We start from the raw sequence: 24138 nt of genomic DNA on the forward strand, positions 1-24138 counted from the left end.
GAGTGTTTGTTCTCTAATTTTGGCTGAATGGTATTCTAAATTAAAGACGGTTTGTAAGTTTTCTGATTATTGTTCATCTTCGGTCCAATGCGTTTTGGCTAATTCGTCTCCATTAGAAATTTTAGGGTTCATCCTTGCCAAAATTCATATTTCTAAATTTACTTGGAAAATAAAATTGTTTGTGAACAAACACTTGTCTTGCCCTGTAATTTTGGGAGCGGATTTCATGTCTTCCACTGGTCTAGTGCTCGAAATTCAGAGCAAATCGTGCACCTTCAAATTTGCTAAAAGTTATAAAATTCCTTTGCTTAAGTGTAATTCTGTGTCATGTTCATCTGTTTCACCTACCCAGGATGAGATGTTGCTAGACCTTAGACATCTACCTGAGGAGCAGGCTGAGAGTATTCATAAATTGTGTCAGTCGTATCCAGATGTATTTTCTGATACTCTTGGTGTTACTGAACTTATTGAATTGAGGTTACTGATTCGATCCCAGTTAGATTTCCGCTTTGTAGGCTGTCTCCACCTAAAATCGCCCATTTTTCTGGTACCGAAACCCCAAGGTGGCTTCAGGCCTGTGATTGATCATAGGGCTTTAAATCAGAAGGGGGTGTTACAATCTGTGCATCTTCCTGACCTTCATTCTTGTTTTTCATCGTTTCGGACCATGACCATCTTAGACCTTAATCAGGTGTACAACCAGATCCCTCTAGCTGAAGAATCGAAACATCTAACTGCCTTTGCCATGGATTGGAACTTGTATGAGTACAACCGCGTGCCTTTCAGGCTCCCCACGGGGGCAGCCGTGCTCACTAGACTACTAGATAGGGTCTTCTCTGACATCAAATTTGAATACATCATTATCTTGATGATGTCGTCATATTTTCTGAGACCTTTGAAGAACATCTAGATCATCTGAAGGAAGTACTCAATCGCCTTTGTAAGGCCGGGTTGACTGTGAAGTTATCTAAGGTAACTTTTGCTAAGCCTTCTATGTCATTCCTACGGCACATTGTGTCGCCCGATGGTGTTTCTATCGATCATTCCAGAACACACGCCATCCGTGATTTCAAACCTCCTAAGGACATCAAAGGTATTGCCAGGTTCATAGGCATGGTGAATTTCTTCAGCAAATTTATTCCTAACTTTGCTAATAGAGCAGCGCCCTTAAACTTACTTCATAGGAAAGGCGTCAAATTTGAGTGGGGGCCGTCTCAACAAGCCGCTTTTGAAGATCTGAAACTAGCTCTTTGCAATGCCCCTGTTCTTGCAATGCCTGATTTTTCCAAGAAATTCATTGTCCAAACCGACACCTCATCATCGGCGTTGGCTATTGTCCTTCTTCAGGAAACTGAACTCGGAATACGACCCATAGCTTATGCGTCTAGGACATTATCAGCCTATAAGAGGCTAAATATTCCATCTATGAACTTGAGGGTTTGGCCATCTTATTTGCATTAGAGAAGTTCGGCCTCTATCTGGAACATGTCAAGTTCGACCTGGAAACGTATAACCAAGCCTTAAGTTGGGTATTAGCTAGGCCGTATCGTACTGGTCATATAGCCCATTGGGCCATTAGGATTTCTGCACAACAGTTTGATGTAAGGCATATCAGAGGATCTGAAAATGTCGTTGAGAATGGACTAAGCCGCATGTTTTCTCAGGACGTGGAGACCACCGAACAGGAAGATAGTTCTTTTCTTCCCGCGCCCATACCTTTGGGTGTAAATGCCATTCTAACTGATGCCCCCATGTTGTTTCGGGACATTGAAAAATATCAACATGAAGATCCTGTGCTGGCCCCTATTATTGAAACCCTTTCTTCTGGGGAACATGTCATCCCTTATGTGTTGAAGAACGGGGTTTTGTGTTGCCCGTCGAGGCATGATCAAAAGATGAAAGTTGTGGTTTCAGCCATGCTTGTACCTATGATCTTCAAGTACTATCATGAGACCCCATTAGGGGGGCATTTAGAAAGGTATGGACGGCGAAATTCGGGAATTGGTAAAAGCTTGTAAATCTTATTTGCTTAGTGAACCCACCTTGTCCACTAAGCTAGGTCTATTATCTTCTCATCAAGCGTCGCGCCTCATGAAGCGCCTATATATAGACTACGTCGGACCCTTCGTGTAGATGGTTTCAGTAGATTTTCCTGGTTATTTCTGACTAAGCTAGCAACTGCTCAGTCCATCATTTCTTGTTTAAATATCATATTTGCTACTTTTTATCCTTGTCAATATATAGTTTCTGATAATGCTAAGGCATTCACATCCAACTTATTCTGCAAATTCTGTTTTGATCTGTCTATATCACATGTAACTACATCATTGTATTATCCTCAACCATCTCTGGCTGAACAGGTCAATCGTAATCCTAGATCGTCTCTCATCGCATTTCATGATGAAGATAATTCCAGGTGGAATACGTCCCTGCATTGGTTGGCCTTTGCTTTAAATTCTGCAGTTCATGAATGTCACAAGTTCACTCCAGCTTCTCTGATGTTTAAATTTGTGCCTAACACGCCGCTCTCTAACCTTTGGTCACTCAATGATATTTTACCAGAGACAATAGATCCCGATAATATTAGAGATCTATGGAAGAAGGCTAAGGCCAATCTTAAAGTGCCCCATGAAAAGGTTAAGGAAAGATATGATCGTGGATGGAGGCCCACCAATTTAAATGTTGGAGATCAAGTCATGGTTCGGAACTTTGTTCCCGTGGGCAAGCTTGCCCCCAGATTTCATGGGCCGTGCATTATTTTAGATTTTTTGACACCAGTTACCTTATTAGTAAGCAATCAAGCCACAGAGAGGATCTTTAGAGTGCACCTCTCAGGTGAAACCTGTATAATTACCGTACCTTTTTTGCCGCTAAATTTAGCAGGAGTTTGAAGGTTATATTTTTTTATTATTATTCGAGGTCTTCTGCTCCGAGTATTTTATTAAATTTTGTATATGATCTGTATGTACGATCTTCCCCTCTGGCTTTCGTGCCATCAATTCCTTAGTGGCCATTACCAAGCCCCCGTCTCCTGCATCTCCGCACTATTGGCACTAAAAAACCTTCCACGCTGCCCGCCCCTCTGCATCACCAATAAAGATCGTACTCTCAAGTCTCCAACAACACTTCTCTGTTGCCTAGATCTTACTGTTTCAGTGCCCCCTCAGCTGTTCGCCGCCGTACTGCAACAGAAGTGGGGTACGGGCCTACTCCACTCCCGTGCAGGCTCCTTGTGAACGGCACACCGGAGTCCATCTCCCGGCAAAGGCTGAATGCGGTGCCCCTACCGCCAACTCATCTGGGGACTGTACATATACTTCTAATCTGCGGCAACCCTCACCACGACTACCCCTCTCATAGTACCGGGAGAGGTGTATCTGAGAGTACTCGGGGGGTCTGGGGGACCTTCACCTGGGTATCGGCAAGAGGCGGCCATCAAATCTATCACCATGTATTTAACATTCTACAACAAAAAGGACAATCTAAATCTGCAGTTAATAATTTTTTCTACAAATCAACATCCAAAAAAGAAACTCAGATTTTTTTTTCTCTTCAACTGAGAATGTTTTCTAAAAATTCTTCTGTGTCACCCAAGGAAGGACATTGGGGAGGGAGGGGGGAGGTCTGTACCAGGAGGTACACCCCAAAGCCACGCATTCAAATTCAGCACCTAAATGAACTCCTCTATTGGTAAAACAATGAAACTGAAACTACACCAACTTAGAACTTTACTCAGAAGATGTCACCACAGAAATATGATGTAATTTTGTTATTGTACAGTTTCCTAACCTGAGTAAATTTCTCCTTGTTTTGTTTTCCATTCATCAAGAAGTTTGGACATTTTTCCACAGATGACACCACCTAAAAACTACGATCATGCACCCTAGTGCAAAGTGAAAGAACTTATAATTTAAAGAAGTTTTATATTCCTAGGTTTTTGTAACATTGATGTTCATTTATTTTTAGGTTGGCAATATTTCCTTTTTCTTTCTGCCAGTTTTTTAATCTAGCCAATCCCTAATTTCTGTATTTAATTTTCAACCTATCACAGGCTTCTTGTTCGATTCTGAGTGTTACTTTTGAAATCTACCAATAAAATTTAGAGGGTGTGGCCGGTTTAGTCTTGAATGATCTCAAATCTTCCCTGAGGGTTTATAAACTGCGGCTTTTGTTGTTTCTTGGCCAATTGATCGACGTCTATCTGAGTGTGTGGGTTAAGCAAGAGGCGGGTGGCCTCTTTTGTCGGCAACTAGAACAGCTACAAGGTAATGGCCACATAACTTTATTCTTTCTTGTTAACTCCGCAGTTTAACACGAAGGAAAGGTCCAACTCTTTAGTATGTAACAACTTTTCTAAAATGCAACTTTCTTCTGGCTAATGTAAAACCTTCATTAAATCTTTAACTGTAAATCAGGGATAGAGAGTGAATTACCCTCTCTAGCTCCCCTTCATCTTGGTTTGGGGTGACTACGTTTTTCTCTAACTTTTTTTCCTACTGTAATGTGTTAATGCAATTTCTATACAAGTCACCTCAGTAGTTTGGGAATAGCCTCCGTTTCATCAGCCTAGAGCCCCTTAGGTTGTTTTAGTGTTCATATCTAGGAGTGCAAGTATACGCCTCCATTCAGTTTGTGTTTCATGCCATTTTCTTAACCTGTTGTTTTCCACAAAGGCCCTATAGTTTGGGTACGAGATACCCCTGTTTGAAATTGTAAGTTGGGCCATGGAAGGCCAGAGAGTGTAAGATTTTTGAGGTTGCCTCGAGGAGGCTGAAAGAAACGGAGAGCCTGTTGGCTCTTTTTCAAGTTTTGTAATTGTAAAGAGTGCCTCTGGAAGGCAAGGAGCAAGTGCTCTTGATTTGGAGGATTTCTGCCCTTGACTTAATGGTTCCCAATTTTTAACTTAAATTGTGTAAACTAAATCCGGTATCTCCAGAATTGTAAAACTGAGGGCTTAAGGCCCAAAGTGTTAAGGTTCTGAATCTTGGATTTTTCCCAATCTTGTTTAATGATTGCTACTTGTACCTGTAATATTGTCATGAAAAAGATTGTTTAGTTTTGTTTCGGAAAAGAAATATAACCTTCTAAAGTTTTAACTCAATTTTTGATATTATATATATTATGCACACAATGACATGAAACACTTGGCACTTTAAGAAAGATCTTGGATCAGGGTTAAAAGTATACTGTTGTGTGTTTGTAGAACACTGAACACAAATCTCACATTAAGCGACCAGGATTTGAACCACGGAACCCAGCGGTGAGAGGCCGGCGCGCTGCCACCTGACCCACGGAGGCTCTTGCACTGACATTACACATGCTAATTTGATGTTATTTGGCATTTTCAACAATATCAACCATATCCATCTTAAGCCTCAAGAATTCACATGGTGTTGGAAATATCGCAGACTCTTTGGTGTTCTACAAATACACAGCAGTATACTTTTAACCCAGATCCAAGATCTTTCTTAAAGTGTTAAGTGTTTCATGCAATTGTGTAGGCCTACATAATTTTTCATTATGTTTTAGGACAACCTATTGATAAGTATTTATGCAAATGCCTTTGTGTGAATAATTTTGTCATGATTTTTTGTCAACCTATGGAGGTGTATGTAGGCAATCCCCATGATGATTGTTATCAGATTCCCATTGATTTAATTATCTACAAAAACTGATGATGACTCCAAGGGAGTCGAAACCAGTCTTCACTAAATAAATTTCAAATATTTTACATTGTTGAATGGTGGAACATCCCTCAAACTCTATTACATTAGTTATATGTCAACATGCAAATGAAAATTATAAGCTATGCAGAAGCCTGTCACACTTATCTGGGACAATGATTAATTACTGACAGATGAAATGGAATGGTATTGGAAAGTGTTGCTGGAATGAATGATGACAGGAAAAACTGGAATACCTGGAGCAACCCTGTCCTGCCTCTGCTTTGTCCAACACAAATCTCACATTAAGCGACCGGGATTTGAACCATGGAACCCTGCAGTGAGAGGCTAGTACGCTGCCACCTGAGCCACAGAGTCTAATTTGATGTTATTTGGCATTTTCAACAATATCAACCATATCTGTCTTAAGCCTCAAGAAGTCACATGGTGTGTTGGAAATATCCCATGTACTTTTATTCAGTTGTCATTTGCAATCATGGTTTGCTAGCCTGCTGTAACCTTCAGTACCTTGCAGAGAAACATTGATCTAACGGCATGTGTGACTGTGTTTGAACAGCTCCATACTTGCCATTCCCCCAGGTGGTGGGGCCGGTAGAACAACATCCACACTATCCCATGCCTGCCATAAGAGGCTTTTAACTTGGGAACATGGATTGGCGACCATGGAGCCCTTAGCTGAGTCCTGGCACTGCTTCCACTTATTTATGCCAGGCTGCTAACTTTCACCTATCCTATCCAACCCCGACAGTATTAAGTTTCTGAGATCTAGGGAATCTTATTTTCACCCTCTTCGTAGTCCTTGTCTGTCTTTAGTCGATGCCTTCATTTTTTGAAGTGTTAGGCTTTTTCCACTTTATTTATGATTAGTGTTAATTGAGCAGTCTTCTCCCTAGGACCTTTTTAATGGGCGGACCGCCCTGTCATTTTTACAGACTGCCTGGCTAACATAACCTAGATATGTGCTATGCTAGACTTAACTACAGTTGGCGTATGGCAGGTAAGGTCGGAGGGAGGAGCATTGCACGTGCCATTTCATGATGTTGTCACATTCCAGCATTCCTTTCTACATTCTCTTACCCCTCGCTTCTGGCTCACTTGTTCTCTCCTTCATTCCAACCGCTGTGACATGAACTGGTCTTTCTTCACGTTCTTGTTTTCCACTGTAATGTGAGTGATCGTAAATGGGACAAATATTTTGCTGTGACTGTGACTGACTTGGTCTCATGTTGCATTATTTTTAACAGGGACTGGCCTGATAAGCTCAGACAGTAGAGCGCTGACCTTCTGATCCCAACTTAGCAGGTTCGATCCTGGCTCAGTCCGGTGGTATTTGGAAGTGCTACAAGACGTAAAATCAGTAACATTATTATTCTTTAACAGGGGTGGTACCTATAGCCTGACAAATCTTTCAGCATGCCCTTTGTCTTATACTTTGTCTCTGTACACCTTATTGGCATAAATACAGGACGTAAAACAAATAAGAAAAAGTGAATTCAAGGGGAAAAGGGTGCATGGGGAGGACGGGGAGTCATAAATCATGTGTACTCTTTTCCACACCACCCAGCGGTAGAGTACCTGGCGCGTTTCATCGTACTCGAAATATAAATTAAAATGCAATGTTTGTACGTACGTAAATAGTATTTAAAATACAATTAGAAACTTACTATCAGCCACAAAACAGAAATAGAATGCCATTCACACTGAACTGCTTGCGACAATATCTAACTCACAAGTGAAGTGAGAGGTTTGGCAACTCCCAGCAAGACGAGCTGCTCAGAAGTTTTATCTCCATGGCAACCGCAGTCGCCCCACCCTCATTTCCATGGCAACCATACCGCCACTCCCTTAATCCCGCCTCGGCAGGCAGTAAACGGACCTCCCTCTAAGAAATGCCAAACCCAACTTTCGTTATTACTAGTATAGTTACATAATATTAATACATATTTGAGTCATTGCATGCTCCAAATTAAAACATAATTACTGTAAAACTGTTTATTTAAATGATAAATCATTATTGTCAGTATAATTGCATCAGTAACAATGGAGTTTAAATGTTATCTTGACTATCACATAGTGTCATGCGCAGGTGGTGTCTAGATTGATGTGGAATCACATCCAAGCACTCTGTTCCACATGACGTTGCAATCCCGTATGGTACTCCAGGCCTAAGACTGCTGTTACATGGTAGGGCCAGTAGAATAACATCCGGCTGACAAAACTTTCTGGGGAGAACACTGTAGAGTATGGTTGCCCACTTGTACTTTCTGTTAAAACAATAATCATCGCCACCACCATTGTTACCACTAACACAAGGAGCTTTCATAATAAGACTAAAATTGTTCAATTTTGCCGTTAATGTTTACCTGTCTGATATTATTGTTAATTCCCTGAAGGAAATAAATTGAAAATTTTTCATATTCAATTTTTAAGTAATATTCCACGCCTGGCTACTCATTCCTGCCACCCGGCTGACAAAAATTTCTTGGGAGAACACTGTAGAGAATGGTTGCCTAGTTGTACTTCCTGTTAAAACAATAATCATAACCACCATCATCGTTACCACTAACACAAGGAGCTTTCTTAATGTCAGGGATGTTGCCATATCCCTGTGCAACTCTTAACCTAAGTGCTGGTAACTTGTTGATTTTGCTACATGGTTCTTGAAAGTTATGTTTTTCCTTTGCCGAGTGATTTGGTTGGACATTATACACAGAGTGCATCATGAGCAGATACAGTTACTGTACAGATATTTTAAAATCTCATATTCAATTTTTAGAGTATTTGAAAATTTTCTCCATTTTTTGCATTTCACTGATATATCCTATATATAGTATTTGTTACAAAAAGTTGAAAATTAAAAGTTATTTGCAATGCTATAGTGTAGATACATTTGCTAAATGTAATTAAATCAGTTTTGGTACAAGTCAAACTACCGTATTCATGGTACAGAACAAAATAGAAACTGAGTTGTCGCATTTTTTATGAGTTACACAAGTTCAGAAAAGGTGCTTAAGTTTTGATCATGAAAACTGGGCTCATCGAGTTCACAATCTTGCTGCTAGCTGTAATTTACATTTCCAGTAATATGATTTCAGTATAAGCACAACAATATTAAAATACTTCTACCAAGTGCCTTTAGAGTATATTGACTATCTGACTCATGAACATAAGAGCTTGTCATTGAAAATGTCCAATTCCTAGACCCACTGTATTATAGTCAGAAAGAAAAATAACATAAATGGAATTATTATTGATAAAAAAAAAAAAGAAATGTTGAGGCCTCCTTTAAATGAATCCTCCACCATCAGTGAAGTAGAAGCGAAGAATTCACCAGTTACTGGTCAGAAACACAGCAATGTAAAATCTAAATACATTTTAAATAGGAAAAATCAGATCACTAACTAAGGCAAATGGAATCAGATGATGAGAGACTAAACTTGTTAGAGAGACTTTCCGCCTTATATGGAAGAGATTCAAACACCAAGAATTAGATAAATAGAATCAGTTAATAAGATATGAAGCTCTAGTTCTTACTACTGAGTCAACAGTGAATTACTTCAGGTACCTACTACCAAGCGAGTTGGTTATGCGGTTAGGGTCGTGTAGCTGTGAGCTTGCATACGGGAGATAGTGGATTCGAACTCCACAGTCAGTAGCCTCGAAGATGGTTTTCTTTGGTTTCCCATTTCAGTACCAGGTAAATGCTGGGGCTGTACCTTAATTAAGGCTATGGCTGCTTCCTTCCCATTCCTAGCCGTTTCCTATCACATCATCGGAAATGGTGGTGGTGGTGATTATTGTTTTAAGAGAAAGTACAACTGGGCAACCATCCTCTATATAACACTAATCAGAGAGCAAAAATGGAAGGGATCTGACTGTTCAAAAAATGAAGGTATCGGCCAAAGGAAGACAAGGCCCATGAAGGTAAGACCTATCTATGTCGGTGCAATGTAAAACAAATTGTTAAAAGGAAACTTTAGGTACCGGTCAGTTGTCTTCCACTAGATTGAAGGATAAGCAATGATGATATTTAGCAGAGGCAGATTTAATGGTATGGCAGACATGAGGTCTTGTATTTATTCAACAGAAACAAGTTTGAAATTTGACATGATGAATCTGTCATAGACATCCAACATGGAAAGACAGACTTTCAGAACATTAGGCAGCAGACAGCATCTGATAAAGAAGAATCAACAATGTGGTCCCTCGAGGGTGAAATTCTACTATTTTCCCACATAAATTTTGAACTTGTTTGATGAACCTCTGAAAGATATAGTAAATTATACACCTAGTTATTTATTAGAAAATACACATGGTTTATTTTTTAATATAGCAGCCTACAATTTAATGTTTTGTTTAAATATAAATTAATTTTTATAAACTAATTATTTGTAACTTGCTCATTTCAATTTATGAGGTGTCTTCATTGGCAATAATTGGTCATTATCCAGAAAGAGTTTAGGAATGCTGTAACCATTACCATCAAAAGGACAAGCAACAGTATTGCTAGATATATCTTATCATTTAATACTTCCTTGCACAATGCACCTGTAACTTAGATAACAAATCCTTGCTATTCACCATCACAAAATCTAACTAAACAGTTATTTCTTTGAGAGTTAGTGTATTACAATTACTGACTGTTGATTCTTCCCTTGTTTATATATATATAAAAAAAAAATAGTTCACATCTAATGAAACACGTACATTGGTCAATTCTTAAACAAGCAAGGTACGGTATTTCCCATTTAGGAAGCAAGAGGATGCACATCTCAAAAAAAGAGTTCTTCTGAAGAAGTACATCATCCTAGCTATGCAACATCACCTTTCCTAGCTCTCTATCCATAAATGTTATCATTCTCCACCCTGAAGGGATGGGACAGGCCACCTAGAGGGTTATGTCCTATCTCTGGCCAAGAGATTCGGGCGGGCTGAAGAGGAAGTGAAGGATTGAAGAGAGGCATAAAGGATGTGAAGTGAGAAGGAGATGGGAGAGGTTTTTCCGGCCTATGGGTGAATTGCTTTATTGCATCAATACTGTAGTAAGTCTCTCTCTCTCTCTCTCTCTCTCTTTACTCATTTAGCCAATTCCGACTCTCTGTGAGCCCATGAATACACCAATTTCTTCTGTCCTGCACTGCCTCCCGAACATTTTCCAAGCTGGAATTTAGTACATCTGTGATGCCATCAATTCATCTCATTCTTTGCTGCCCTCTTCTCCTTGTGCCTTCGATCTTCCAGCATTAAGGTCTTTTCTAATGAATTGTGTCTTCTCATGATGTGTTCAAAGTAGCTTAGTTTTTGTTTCAGGATTAGGCCATCCAAGGAATACTCTGGTTTTATTTGCTGTAAAACTGACCTATTTGTTTTCTTTGCAGTCCGTGGGACGCTAAGGATTTTCCTCCAACACCACAATTCAAAGGAATCTATTCTACGGCGTTCAGCTTTTCTTATGGTCCAGGTCTCACATCTGTACATTGCAACTGAAAAAAAACCATAGCCCTTACTATGCGGATCTTTGTTGTTAATGTTATGTCTCTACTCCTTAAGATATTGTCAAGATTGATCATTGCCTTTCTACCAAGTAGCAATCGTCTTTTGATTTCATGGCTACAGTCGCCATCAGCAGAAATCTGTGAACCAAGATACCTCCAATTTTTCTCCTCCTACATTCCATGAATTGACGGGTGTAGTTGCCATAATTTTTGTTTTCTTGACATTCAGCCTTTGAACTTTCTTCTTTCACTTTCAGTAAGAGGGTTTTTAAGTCTTCTTCATTTTCTGCCATCAGGATAGTATCATCTGCATATCTCAAGTTGTTTATATTTAACCCAGCTATTTTGATTCCTCCTTTCCGTACTCCTTTCTGAATCTTGACCCATTTAGTAAGTACATATAAATAAAAAATTACAACAGTGGAATTTCTTGACCACTTTAACTTTTTTTTACATTTATAAAACCTAAAGAAAGGCGTTTTTGTGTTTCCTTCATACCTTTCTTTTGTCATAATGACACTATAAGATATATATAATCTAGAGGGGTATATGATTACATACAATGGAAACAGAGGTTTTGATATATACATCATAGTAGGAAAGATCACAATATGAAGATAAAGTTGGAATTCAAGAGGACAAACTGGGGCAAATATTCATTTATAGGAAGGGGAGTTAGGGATTGGAATAACTTACCAAGGGAGACGTTCAATAAATTTCCAATTTCTTTGAAATCATTTAGGAAAAGGCTAGGAAAGCAACAGATAGGGAATCTGCCACCTGGGCGACTGCCCTAAATGCAGATCAGTATTGATTGATTGATTGATTGATTGATTGATTGATTGATTGATTGATTGATTGATTGATCATGAATTTGGAATTTGATTTTTTTGAAGTTGCTAGCAGTGTAGTCACACAGAGATAGTATTGCAGATTTCATAGAATAATACAGGAGATCCTTCATCTAAGTTGACACCAGTATGTAATTAAGTATCTAAGGGAGGTTTTTTTTTTGCTAGGGGCTTTACGTCGCACCGACGCAGATAGGTCTTATGGCGACGATGGGATAGGAAAGGCTTAGGAGTTGGAAGGAAGCGGCCGTGGCCTTAATTAAGGTACAGCCCCAGCATTTGCCTGGTGTGAAAATGGGAAACCACGGAAAACCATTTTCAGGGCTGCCGATAGTGGGATTCAAACCTACTATCTCCCGGATGCAAGCTCACAGCCGCGTGCCTCTACGCGCACGGCCAACTCGCCCAGTATCTAAGGGAGGAGTGTGAAGGTGGACTGAATGTAAATTGCTATATATAGTATAAGATTTGAATACCACAATGTTGTCAGTAACCTAAAATTAAATTGTTCCCTGTTGCTAAGAGTGCTGTATCCAAGGGACAGATTTTACCACATTATTTGAGTTATCTTGGATGACTGCTATGATGGGTGGGTATGGAAATTAGGAAAGGGTGTCCCATCCAGTTATAGAGGTCGTCATCCTAGAGTGGGGGCGGGGGTGAATCCGCAGAATAGTAAAGGGGACCGGGTAGTATGAGGAACTAAACCAATTACAACTTATTATAATTTGGGTCCACCTTATTCAATACATAAAAATTGTTGTGTAGGTTTAATTACAACATATATTTCAATCAGTAGGCTACTAGAATTTGACGCACCTCTGCGTCATCATCAGCTGATAGAAGTTTGTAGAAAAATTGACATTCATATAAATTTATCAACGTTGAATTGATCACAATTTAAAACCATATTAACAACATGAAACTGTGTTAAAAATATACTGTCTCTAATTTCATATCTTCTACAAGTCCAAGACTTGTGAGTCTTATGCTATAAACTGATAACAACATATGCAATCTGGTTTGCTCACTTATGATATAAAGTGGATTTAAAAGAACAACAAATTAAAATAGAATAGTCTTGAAGCACCACGGGCTTAATTTATGACACTTCTTAAAACTTGACGTAGTAACGTAGTAGAAATAATTCAATAAAAACTAGTGTCCCTTTAATGGAGCAATCCTAATGAGGTGGAAACGAACAATAAGTCCTTTGAGATGTTATCAAGAACAACGTTCCCAGTTCAATGCAGACCTGTAATAATAAGAATGTAATAAACTATCACTTCACCGAAGAGGCATATATAAAATTACGTCTTATAACGTAATTGTTTCTACGTGACTCACCTCAAAATGTCGCTGTCCATGAGAAGCCCAATGAAGCACAGCAAGCAGTGTTGTGATAAAAATCAAGTGCCCAAGGTTGGTTGGGATTGAAGAGGTAAAGTAGGGGAAAGTGGGAGGAGCAACTGAGGGACGGCAATTTGCTGGAGCTCTGAAGGGCGTGGTTGTAAGAAGCAACTAGCAAAGCTATTACGCATAATATGAAACACCGAACTATTGACCGGGACATGTACGTTTTAAACAAATGCAATAAGGAAGTCAAATAGAATATTTGATTTTTCAGAAATCTCATTTAAATTAAGGTTTGGATTAAAATACTGTTCCAGGTGTATATAGCAACACTCCGTAACATCCAGCAAACTTCCTTTCCCTAAGTTCTCTCAATGTCCTGTTCTATAGATGTGAACTTCTGCTTTAGATCGTGCATATGCTGGCCTACCGCAGAAAACCTGTTATATTTTATGGCATTAGTATGTTCTGTATATCTAATTTTAAAGTTTTGTCCTGTTTGACCTAGATATGTGCACCCACAGTCGTTACATTTAAATCTATACACACCCAATTTGAAATATGGGTTCAATCTATTAACTGAGGCTGAATTATGCAATACAACTGTATTATTATTATCGGCATGAAACAAAACACTGACATTATGCTTCTTGAAAATATTAGTATTATCCTTATTATAAGTAAACATTGCGAACGCCTTTTGATTAGGTTTGTCTTTGAGCAAAGTGGTTTGTAAATGGTACCTAAACTTGTTGATGATACGTTCAGTAAAGCATTCACTAAAACCATTAGCCTTAGCTATTGAACGGATTATGTTAAGTTCTTTATTCAAATTAGCCTTTGTCATGCGGGATCCTAAAAGCCCGTTCTACTAAACTATTGTATGTAGAGTTTTTTTATTCTGTGGGTGCTCTGAGCCCTGTCTAATAGTAACTGCCATTTGTGTAGGCTTTCTAAAAATACTGTAAGCAAAAGAGGAATCTGATCTGTTGATTTTTAAGTCTAGAAAATTAATTGATTTATTACTTTCTGATTCCAAAGTAAATTTTATCTGTGGGTCAATGTTATTAAGTAAATCTAGAGTAGCTGTTGCGCCCCTAACACGTTCATCTAAAATTACTAATGTGTTGTCCATATATCTAGACCAAAACAGACTGTTGTCAAATTCCCTGTCGTTCTCCATCATGTAGGTTTCCAAAGAATCCGAATAGATCTCCGCCAAGATTCCCGAGGCCAGAGACCCCATGTAAAAACAATTACTGGTACGTTATAAGATGATAAACTTATCACCATCATCAGCAGCAGCAGTTTCCAGCTATTGGGCGGGTCAGCTTGATAAACTTATATGATTGTCAATTTTTCTACAAACTTCTATCAGCTGATGATGACACAGAGGTGCGTCGAACTAGTAGCCTACTGGTTGAAATACATTTTGTAATTAAATCTACACAACAATTTTTATGTATTGAATAAGGTGGACCCAAATTATGAATGAAGTTTATTAATTTAACTAAACCAATGACTCAAGTGGGGTGAAGGTGAAGTGTGTGATCAGACTTGAGTGGGAGGTTTGGTAATGCAAGTTTAAAGTTTGATTGGCAGCTGCTTGGGGTTTTTCGAGGACAAAGGAATGTTTAAAGGGGTGGATATTTAGTAGGGATATGGTAATAAGGTGGATTAGGTCCTCTAAGGTAGGTGGTGGAAAGGGAGAGCGGTTGGAGCCAGTGGGGGAATCAATCGTGTAGATGGGTGCTACGAGATGTTGTCTGTTGGCAGGAGGGGATGGCTGGGCCTTACATTTGTGAGAATATGTGGGGTAAGTGTCCCCGCAGGTATGACATTTGCGGGGAAGTTGAAGATGAGGGCATTCGGAGATGTGATGAAATTGGGAGCATTGAGCACAGGCTGGTTATGCAATGGCGCTTCGCGGCATGGGATGTTGATTGTAAATGAGACACCTGTCACAGCAGATGGGTTGAGGGGGGAGGGCTTTAGAGGACTCCACCCTATGATGATGCCAGAAAATAGAAACTCCACTGGCGATGACGCGGTCTATGTCCTCGACAATGGGCAGGAGGATGCGGACCATGAAGGTGGGCCCAGAGGAATTAAAGATGCAAAAAGCCTTCCGAATTGGAATGCCTTCTGCACAAAACTCATTGAAAATATCGTCATTGGAAATGGCCTGGTCCACCCTATGGATCACGCAACTGACTAAACTGTGACAGGGGTGGGGGCGATGCTTTAAAGGTTGGGATGAAGAGGGCTTTAAAAGGTATTGATGACCTTAATTGAGCTGCACCTATCATTTGAGTAAGTCTCTGAGTGGCAGCTTCTCCGTTGAGTTTGATGAGAATTCCTGTAGAAGTAGGTCGAATGTCAGTGATGTCTTCACCTCGCATATTGAAGCAGAGTAAAGTTTCGAATTATGGGGCGGGAAATGGAAATCTGGGGTGAGATTGAGGAGGAGAAACATGTGAGTACCAGTAGGGGGTGGCTGAAGTGAGTGGAGGTTGGTGATGGGTCGGCGAGATCTGAAGGTGAGGAGGTCAGATGGGGCAGGAGGGTCCTGGAAAGGCAGTTGATTTTCACTGCTCACAGAATTTGGTTGCGCCCCGGTAATGGGGTCAGGAAGGCAGTGATGGTGGAACCACAGCACAATGACAGGCTGCTGGTTTCTCTTCAGGAGGAAATAGTGAAGCTGTACGCTTAGACAGTGTTCAAGTGTCGTCCCACTGGGGAGCCGGGTTCACAGGTAGAAAGTGGGCCTGGTAGTTTGGAGCAACATGTAAAGACAGGATAGCCATGTGATATGCAATGGTAGCTTACTCTGCAGCTGATTGGACGGCATCTGAAGTGGTGGTAGTCAGTTTGGTGATTATGAAGGGGTACATGGTGTTGCTAGAAGTTTACTGCACTGGCGATGAAATTTATTTATTTATTCGAGTCAGAAGCATACAAAAGAACTTTTTTGTTTTCGTTTTTACATTACAATTAGTAACAATAAAACAGAAGGAATGTTTACACATATATGTCAAAATGGTATAAAATAGTCTTTGCCCAGAAGCGAGCAACTGGAACTGCATTCCCTTGTGCCTTGAACAAATCCTTCTCACTGCAGGAATCAGGGCAACACAAGCATTGACACAGATGCTTGGTAGTCTGCACCTCTCTGCATTCACATAGTGGTGATACATCCAAATATCCCCATTTCACTAGGTTATCCTTAGACTTTCCAACACCTGTTCTTAACCTATTCAGTGATCTCCATGTGATCCAGTCCAAGTTGTGTCCAGTTGGTAAGCATTCAGTTGGTTTTTTCCATGTTTGAAAGATGACTTGTTCTGGTTGCCCATAATTTTTCTCTGGCTTTCTTCGGAGATGTATTTAGTAGAGATGTTGACTGTAGGAGCTCCTCCTAGATTTCAATCTACGCTTTGCTGGAGTGTGTCTGTGTAGTGGATGTAGCTCATTTTCTTCAACTTTTTTCCTTTCAGCATTTGCGACTACTTCCCAGCGTATATCAGGAGGAGAAATTCCTGCCATACAATACAGTTTGTCAACTGGAGTTGGCTTTAAACATCCAGTAATTAGTTTTGCAGTTTCAATGAGGGCCATATCTACTTGCTTTGCATGGGCAGATTTGTACCACACTGGGCAGGCATATTCACCAGTAGAGAAGCAAAGTGCCATTACAGAAGTACGGACCACCTGAGGTTCTGCACCCCAATTACTACCAACAAGTTTCCGAATGATGTAACAGGCTGACACCTTGTGTTTGGTGTTTAGGCAATGCCTTTGGTAGGTGAGTGACCTGACTAAGGTAATTCCAAGGTATCTGTGTGTAAAACAGTGCTCCAATTCGGTGCCTTCCCAAGTCACTTTCAGTTTTCTTCCTGCCTGTCTGTTTCGAAGATGGAAAGCACTGACCTGAGTCTTTTGTAGGTTTGGGTTCAGGTGGTTCTTGTTGTAGTAGTCAGAAAAGGTTTCTAGAGCTCCTGTAAGGATCTGTTCTGGTCCTTCAAAATCACTTGTCTGTACCGTCAAAGCAAGTTTGTCGGCATATATGAAACTTTTGGTTGCAGGAGGTCTGGGCTGATCATTTGTATAAATGTTGAAGAGTATTGATAACAATACACTCCCTTGGAGTAAGCGAATCCTTTGGATCCTCCAGCGGCTCTGACTTCCTTGGAATTCAATGTAGAATCTTTGGCAATGAAATTGCCCCATAGGTAAAAGATGATTTTCAGTAGGAAAGAATGTGTACTGGTCTGTCTGTACGAAAGTCTGGAGAAACACTGTAAATTTCCAAACTACCACTACAGAAGATCAAAAGTCCAGGGGTGAAACCCCATGAATACTACTCCATCTACCTGTCACAAACACGTTTTCAAGAATCATATGCCATGCCGGATTTCAGTGTATGAGTTTTATTGGACTGTATGATGAAGGATTCCTGCTTAGAGGCGGAAAACTATCGATAGCGCTATCGATAGTTATCGACAGTCAGTTGCCTATTATCGATAGTTGAAGATAGTTCTTTTTTCCCCGTCATTGGCTTATTTTTCACGCTAACAGAAATTGTACAGCTGTTTGCAGTTAACTGGTGAGGAATTTGTTCCAATTCATAGGTGCATTCATAGGTGTGCATTTAAGTATCTCTGTGTAACTGCGACTTTAGTGCCGGCAGAAAGACAATTTGGCGTTTTGGAAGGTGGGATTCTCCATTCAACCTAACCTTAGTTGAGTCAATGCCAATAAGGGACAAAAAAAAGAGAGATTTGTATGTTTTCAGAGACTGTAAGTAGACGAAAGAAGAAAGGGCACATTTTAGGTCAAAGACTTCATGAGAGCAACTGAAAACTCTCCTGCCATCTGTTGAGAATGCTGTAAAACAATTTTTCAAAGATAACCCGAGAAAATGTTGGGCGATCATAAGATGAACACTGCAGCTGAACGACAATTTCTCGGGCGGTCACGTTATGGGCAAGCGCGTGCAGCCCGAGAATATCTCGGATGTGTCACTGAAGAAATTTATGAGTGATTCCGATTTGAATTTCAGAAATTACATAGCATGAAACAGTTGTGCTTTCTACTGAGTTTTTTTGTGGATTGTGCTCAACAAGTATTCTATTTTCGGGCATATGATTCGTTCCACTGTTTGAAAACTTTCGATATTAATCGATAGTAGAGCTCATAATATCGGAAAATATCGATGGCGATTACTATCGATAGTTTGCTGCCTCTATATCCTGCTTCACCTTTCCAGGACTTCTTCTATTTAGTAGGAAATGGTATGGCCAACACCCTACGTGAGTACTAAAGTTACAAAAATAGGCATGACTCCTACAGAATTAAAATTTGATAGATTGACAATGCTGTCCTATTGCACACGCACACGCACACGCACACACGCACGCACGCACGCACACACACACATCTCGCCAATAACAGTACTCCGTCACCCCATGAGGTCTTGCTAAAAATAAATACAATATGGAATAATTATCACATGTCTTTTCAAGTCCCGTATTACACCTACTACAGAAAATATATATGATCATTAATAGCATAGCACCATTCTATTCTTCAATAGAAGATCTTCTAGTTGCTGGAGTTGCAAAATCTAATAAGATATACTATTTTAAGTATCATCATCATTGTGATAATTTTAACTGTCTCATCATTATTATATGCACATTTTAATATCCAAGACATTCCACAAGGACTGAACAGTTTAATATGTACAACATGGTTAAATTTCATCTTTGTACATTAAATCTAATTAATGTATACGTAACCATATGTTTTTCAGAACTTATGATGGCCTTTTTTTTTTTGCCATTTGCTTTACGTCGCATCGACACTGATAGGTCTTATGGCGACGTTGGGATAGGAAAGGCCTCGGAATTGGAAGGAAGCGGCCGTGGCCTTAATTAAGGTACAGCCCCGGCATTTGCCTGGTGTGAAAATGGGAAACCACGGAAAACCATCTTCAGGGCTGCCGACAGTGGGGCTCGAACCCACTATCTCCCAATTACTGGATACTGGCCGCACTTAAGCAATGATGGCTCAAAGAGCTGAAACATGTTCACTTAAAAATGTTAACTAAATATTCTAATAGATTATGTGAATGTATATGGTATTGAATAGGTAGAAATTGTACACTTTATTGTATAAGGATTCCTCATATGACATGTGGCAGTGGTGGTGGTGATTATTGTTTTAAGATGATGTATACCCAGGCAACCATCCTTTATTAACACTAATCAAAGGGAGAAAAATGGAAGGGAGTTGACACTTTGAAAAATGAAGGATCCAGCCAAAGAGAGACAAGGGCTAAGGAGTGCATGAAAATGAAAGATTCGCTAGGTCTCGAATGCTCTAATACTGTTGGGCCATGAAAAGAACAAGAGTTGACCAAGGGAGGTCAGATAGGATAGATAAACATGAGGAGCCTCGCACAAGTAATTGGAAGCAATGCCAGGACTCAGCTAAGGGCCCTGTGTTCGCCAACCCATGCTTCCAAGTTTGCCACCTGGGTGACTGCCCTAAATGCAGATCAGTAGTGATTGATGGCATCTGTGAGAACCTCTGGGGCCCTCATATGACATTTAGTGCATGAAGAGACTCATTAGTATAAGCATAGAATTAGTAACTTTATGTACAATATTTTGTGGCAAACATGATGATGGTGGTTATCACAATGAGTTGCTGCTGCTGAGACATATTACTGATACCTGGGGATATTCTGAACTCTATTTTAAATATTTCTTGAAACTTAATATTTGTTCATTTGATTTGATTTAAATCATATACAGTTCATGGGCGCCCATATGACAGTTTGTAGGGGTGGTGGGGTGGGAGCTAGACCTGGGGGTATGTAGAATTTTTAATATTTTGGAAGCTGAATGGTGACTTGTATTTTGCGGTAGAATAACACCCACGTTATCCCCTGCCTGTTGGTGGGGGGCGGTACTACCACTTCTATGTAATACCGACTTTTAAATCATTTTCCTGAAAGAAAACCACCTGACTACATTAGATATTTTCCTTCCCCTGACAGCTAGGGGAACACACATATCAATGAAATCAACTCTAAATTAAAACTGTTATTCAGTAAGAATATGAAAAACAAATACTAGTGCATGGACCCTCTATAGTGCATACAATGCCTACTTTAATTCTATTCTAAAATATGGAATAATTTTTTGGGGCAATTCTCCTGACTTTGTCAGTATACTTCAGATATAAAGAATAATACCTATCTTACATTCTTACCAGTGAACACATCCAGATACTGAAGATGACCTGATAGAAATTATAAGCTATCAGGACTCGCTGGAGGTTATATGGTTTGCGGGAGGCCATTATGGAAGGTCCCAACTTCAGAACAAAGTAAAGGTAGAAAGCCAGAATAGTGAGTAGAGGCAAAGGACTGCTCATGAAGAGCCATGAGTCCACCATGGGATCTGCAACAAAAAGTAAACAGGTGACCAATATTTACACCCAAATAGTTACAATTCAAAAACTGACACATATTTTCTTTCAATCTTTCTTTCTTAATCCGTTTACGCTCCAGGGTTGGTTTTTCCTTCGGACTCAGCGAGGGATCCCACCTCAAGGGCAGTGTCCTGGAGCGTCAGACGTTGGGTCGGGGGATACAGCTGGGGAGGAGGACCAGTACCTTGCCAAGCACAGATTTTCTATGAACACTAATCCTCCTTGAGTGCAATTAAACAATAAGAAAATTAAATTAGCGCCATATCAGATATTTAGTTTCTAGGTTTGTGGCTATAAAATGATTTAAAATGGAACATACATGTCAATGAAATCAACTCTAAATTAAAACTGTTATTCAGTAAGAATATAGAAAACAAATACTAGTGCATGGACCCTCTATAGTGCATACAATGCCTACTTTAATTCTATTCTAAAATATGGAATAATTTTTTGGGGCAATTCTCCTGTCTTTGTCAGTATACTTAAGATACAGAAAAGAGTTAAAGGGGTCATAAAGGAGGTCAAAGGTCACAATTTTGTAGACAACTATTCCAAAGTATGAGCATACTTCCACTTCCCTGTCTTGTAATAATTTAATAACTGCTTAGTTCTACTCAAATGCTAAAAAGAATTAATGATATACATAGCTGCAATAAAAGGAATAAATCATTTTACATATGAAATGAATGAACACTACCCCTCAACTCTGGCATTGGACTTATTTAATTAATTGAAAATGAAATAAAACAGATTGAAAGTTATCTCAATATAAGACTGCCCTGAAGAATTATTTGATGGAACACTGTTTCTGCACAGTAGATGAATATCTTCACACATAAAAGTAAATTTAAATGTATGATGTCAACCATATAATTGGATGTAGAGTATACATGTATGCAGTGATTTAAATAGGATCTGCAAATAGCGTGACATGTTTTTGTATAGTCTTGTATTTGGAAACCTGACATCATTGCTGTTAATGTAACAGATTCATGGATAAATAAATAAATAAATAAATAAATAAATAAATAAATAAATAAATAAATAAATAAATAAATAATGATGGAACAGGGTCCACTCAGACTCAGGAGGTCAACTGAGTAGAGGGGGGTTTAATTCCCATCTCAGCCATCCTTGAAGTTGTTTTCCATGATTTCTCACTTCTCCTCCAGGCAAATGCTGGGATGATACCTAATTTAAGGCCATGGCCATTTCCTTCCCTCTTCATTGTCTATCCCTTCCAATCTTCCCATTCCCCCACAAGGCTCCTATTGCGCCGCCTGAGCGAGGTACTGGTCCTCCTTCCCCAGTCGTATCCCTCGACCCAAAGTTTCACGTTCCAGGAAACTGCCCTTGACGTGGCTGATTTCAAGGGAAAAACCAACCCTGGACACTGAACGGATTAAGAAAGAAAGAAGAAATAATAAGTTAATACTCTGAAAAATGAAAATATTGGCAAAAGAAAGTCGATGGCCATGAAGGCTGTGAAAGTGAAAGACTTCCTATGCCTCATAAACCTAATACCGTATCACAGTTTATTAGCTTTATTAGCCCTGTATTGATAGTTCCAACAATCACTATTATAAAGCTTGATTTCCCACTTAATCTAAGCTTTTTTATTTATTTTGAGGTATTTAATACATTTTGCAGAACATCATAATAAATAAATAAAAAGTATTGATTAGGTGGGAAATTCAGCTTTACAATTGTGATTGTGAACTTAATACCATATCGGTTGGAAGAGAACAAGAGTTGACCAAGAGAGGTTATATTATAAGAAAGATGAAACCAAAGAGGAAGTGGAAGCAATGCCCGACTCAGCTAGGGGGATTGTAATCACCATCCCACGCTCTCAAGTTCATAGCCCCTGCTCCCCCTTTTAATTGCCTTTTGCAGCACAGTGGATGCGGTCTACCACCTCCACACCAACAGAGGGATTTAAAATAAAGATCATTCTCCACAACATTAGTTTATCTCACAAAATCAAGGGATGCAGTAGCCTACAATAAATTTGGCTCATACAAACTGAGGGGTAGAAGGTTGTGATGATGATAATTGTTTTAAGAGGAAATGCAACAAGGCAAACATTCTCTCTTAACAGTAATCAGAAATTTTTTAAAAAAATGGAAGAGGCCATGAAGGGCATGAAAATGAAAGATTCCCTAGGGCTTGCAAACCTAATTCCATCAATGTCAGAAAAAAACAAGAATGATTCAGGTGGGGTAGGAAAGAAGGAAGTAAGCAGGCTAGCATAATTAAGAAGGATCAATGTCATGCTCAACTATGGGACTGATGGTCACCTATCAACACTTCCAAGTTAGGAGCCTTTGAGGTTACCCTTTTAAATACCTCTTACTACAGGCAGCGCACACTGTGAATGAATTCTACCACCCCTACCAACAAGGGGAGATAGTTGAAAGGGGTGTACAGTAATCATAGGAGCAGAATCTATGTCAAGTAACTGTAATGAATGCTACAAGTCTTCGTGGAACTAATAATTTAAATTTAAATCTTGCTATTTATTTACTCTTAGTGGTGACAGTGGTGTTAATTCTTTTAAGGGGAAGTACATCTATACTTTGTTTATGGAATCTGTGAAGTATGTTCATGCATGTCGTCATTCAGGAGAGGGCAGAACCTAATGGCGCATGCTTCCTTTATTCTCTCCCAGCCAGTCAGTGTCAACTTGATGAGGAGGGAAGAAGGAGAAACATTATTGTCCAATATTTTCATCTACTAACTGTGCGCTGAATAGCTAAGTAAAATTTCATCCTGGACAACTATTCTAAAAGTTGCTTTGTTTGGGACTTGAACCACTCAACTTTAAATTCATGTGATTTAGGGAATATAACAGAATTTTATCCAATAGATTTGTAGTTCTCTGGCCCTGCAATTTTGGGGTAGCACACTTGCCTTTTACCTAGAGGGCTTGGGTTCAATTCCCAACCAAGTCACAGATTTTTACCTGGATCTGAGGGCTGGGTTGAGGTCCACTCAGCCTATGAAAGAACAATTGAGAAGCTACCTGACGTTGAGATAGTGGCCCCGGTCTAGAAATCCAAGAATAACGGCCGAAAGAATTCGTCGCGCTGACCACGCGTCACTCGTAAAATGCACGCCTTCTGGCTGAGCAGTGGTCGTTTGGTATGCCAAGGCTCATCAGGGCAGTAGTGCTATGAGGTTTGATTTTTTTGTTTGGATTGCTGTTAGTATGGCTCCAACATTAATGATCTAAACATTCTTAAACATGCA

The 24138-nt window shown here is 39.6% G+C and overlaps 1 protein-coding gene across 1 annotated transcript in view; it reads right to left on the minus strand.

The window, feature by feature from the left end:
- Positions 1-24138, minus strand: part of bond (james bond) — a 192183-nt gene that overhangs the window by 31212 nt on the left and 136833 nt on the right. The window contains exon 3 of the mRNA XM_067151935.2: positions 20665-20855. Coding sequence (XP_067008036.1) covers positions 20665-20855 — 191 coding nt within the window. The remainder of the gene's footprint in view (positions 1-20664; positions 20856-24138) is intronic.

Source organism: Anabrus simplex, chromosome 1 (assembly GCF_040414725.1).
Source record: "Anabrus simplex isolate iqAnaSimp1 chromosome 1, ASM4041472v1, whole genome shotgun sequence".
In the NCBI taxonomy this organism is placed as follows: domain Eukaryota; kingdom Metazoa; phylum Arthropoda; class Insecta; order Orthoptera; family Tettigoniidae; genus Anabrus; species Anabrus simplex.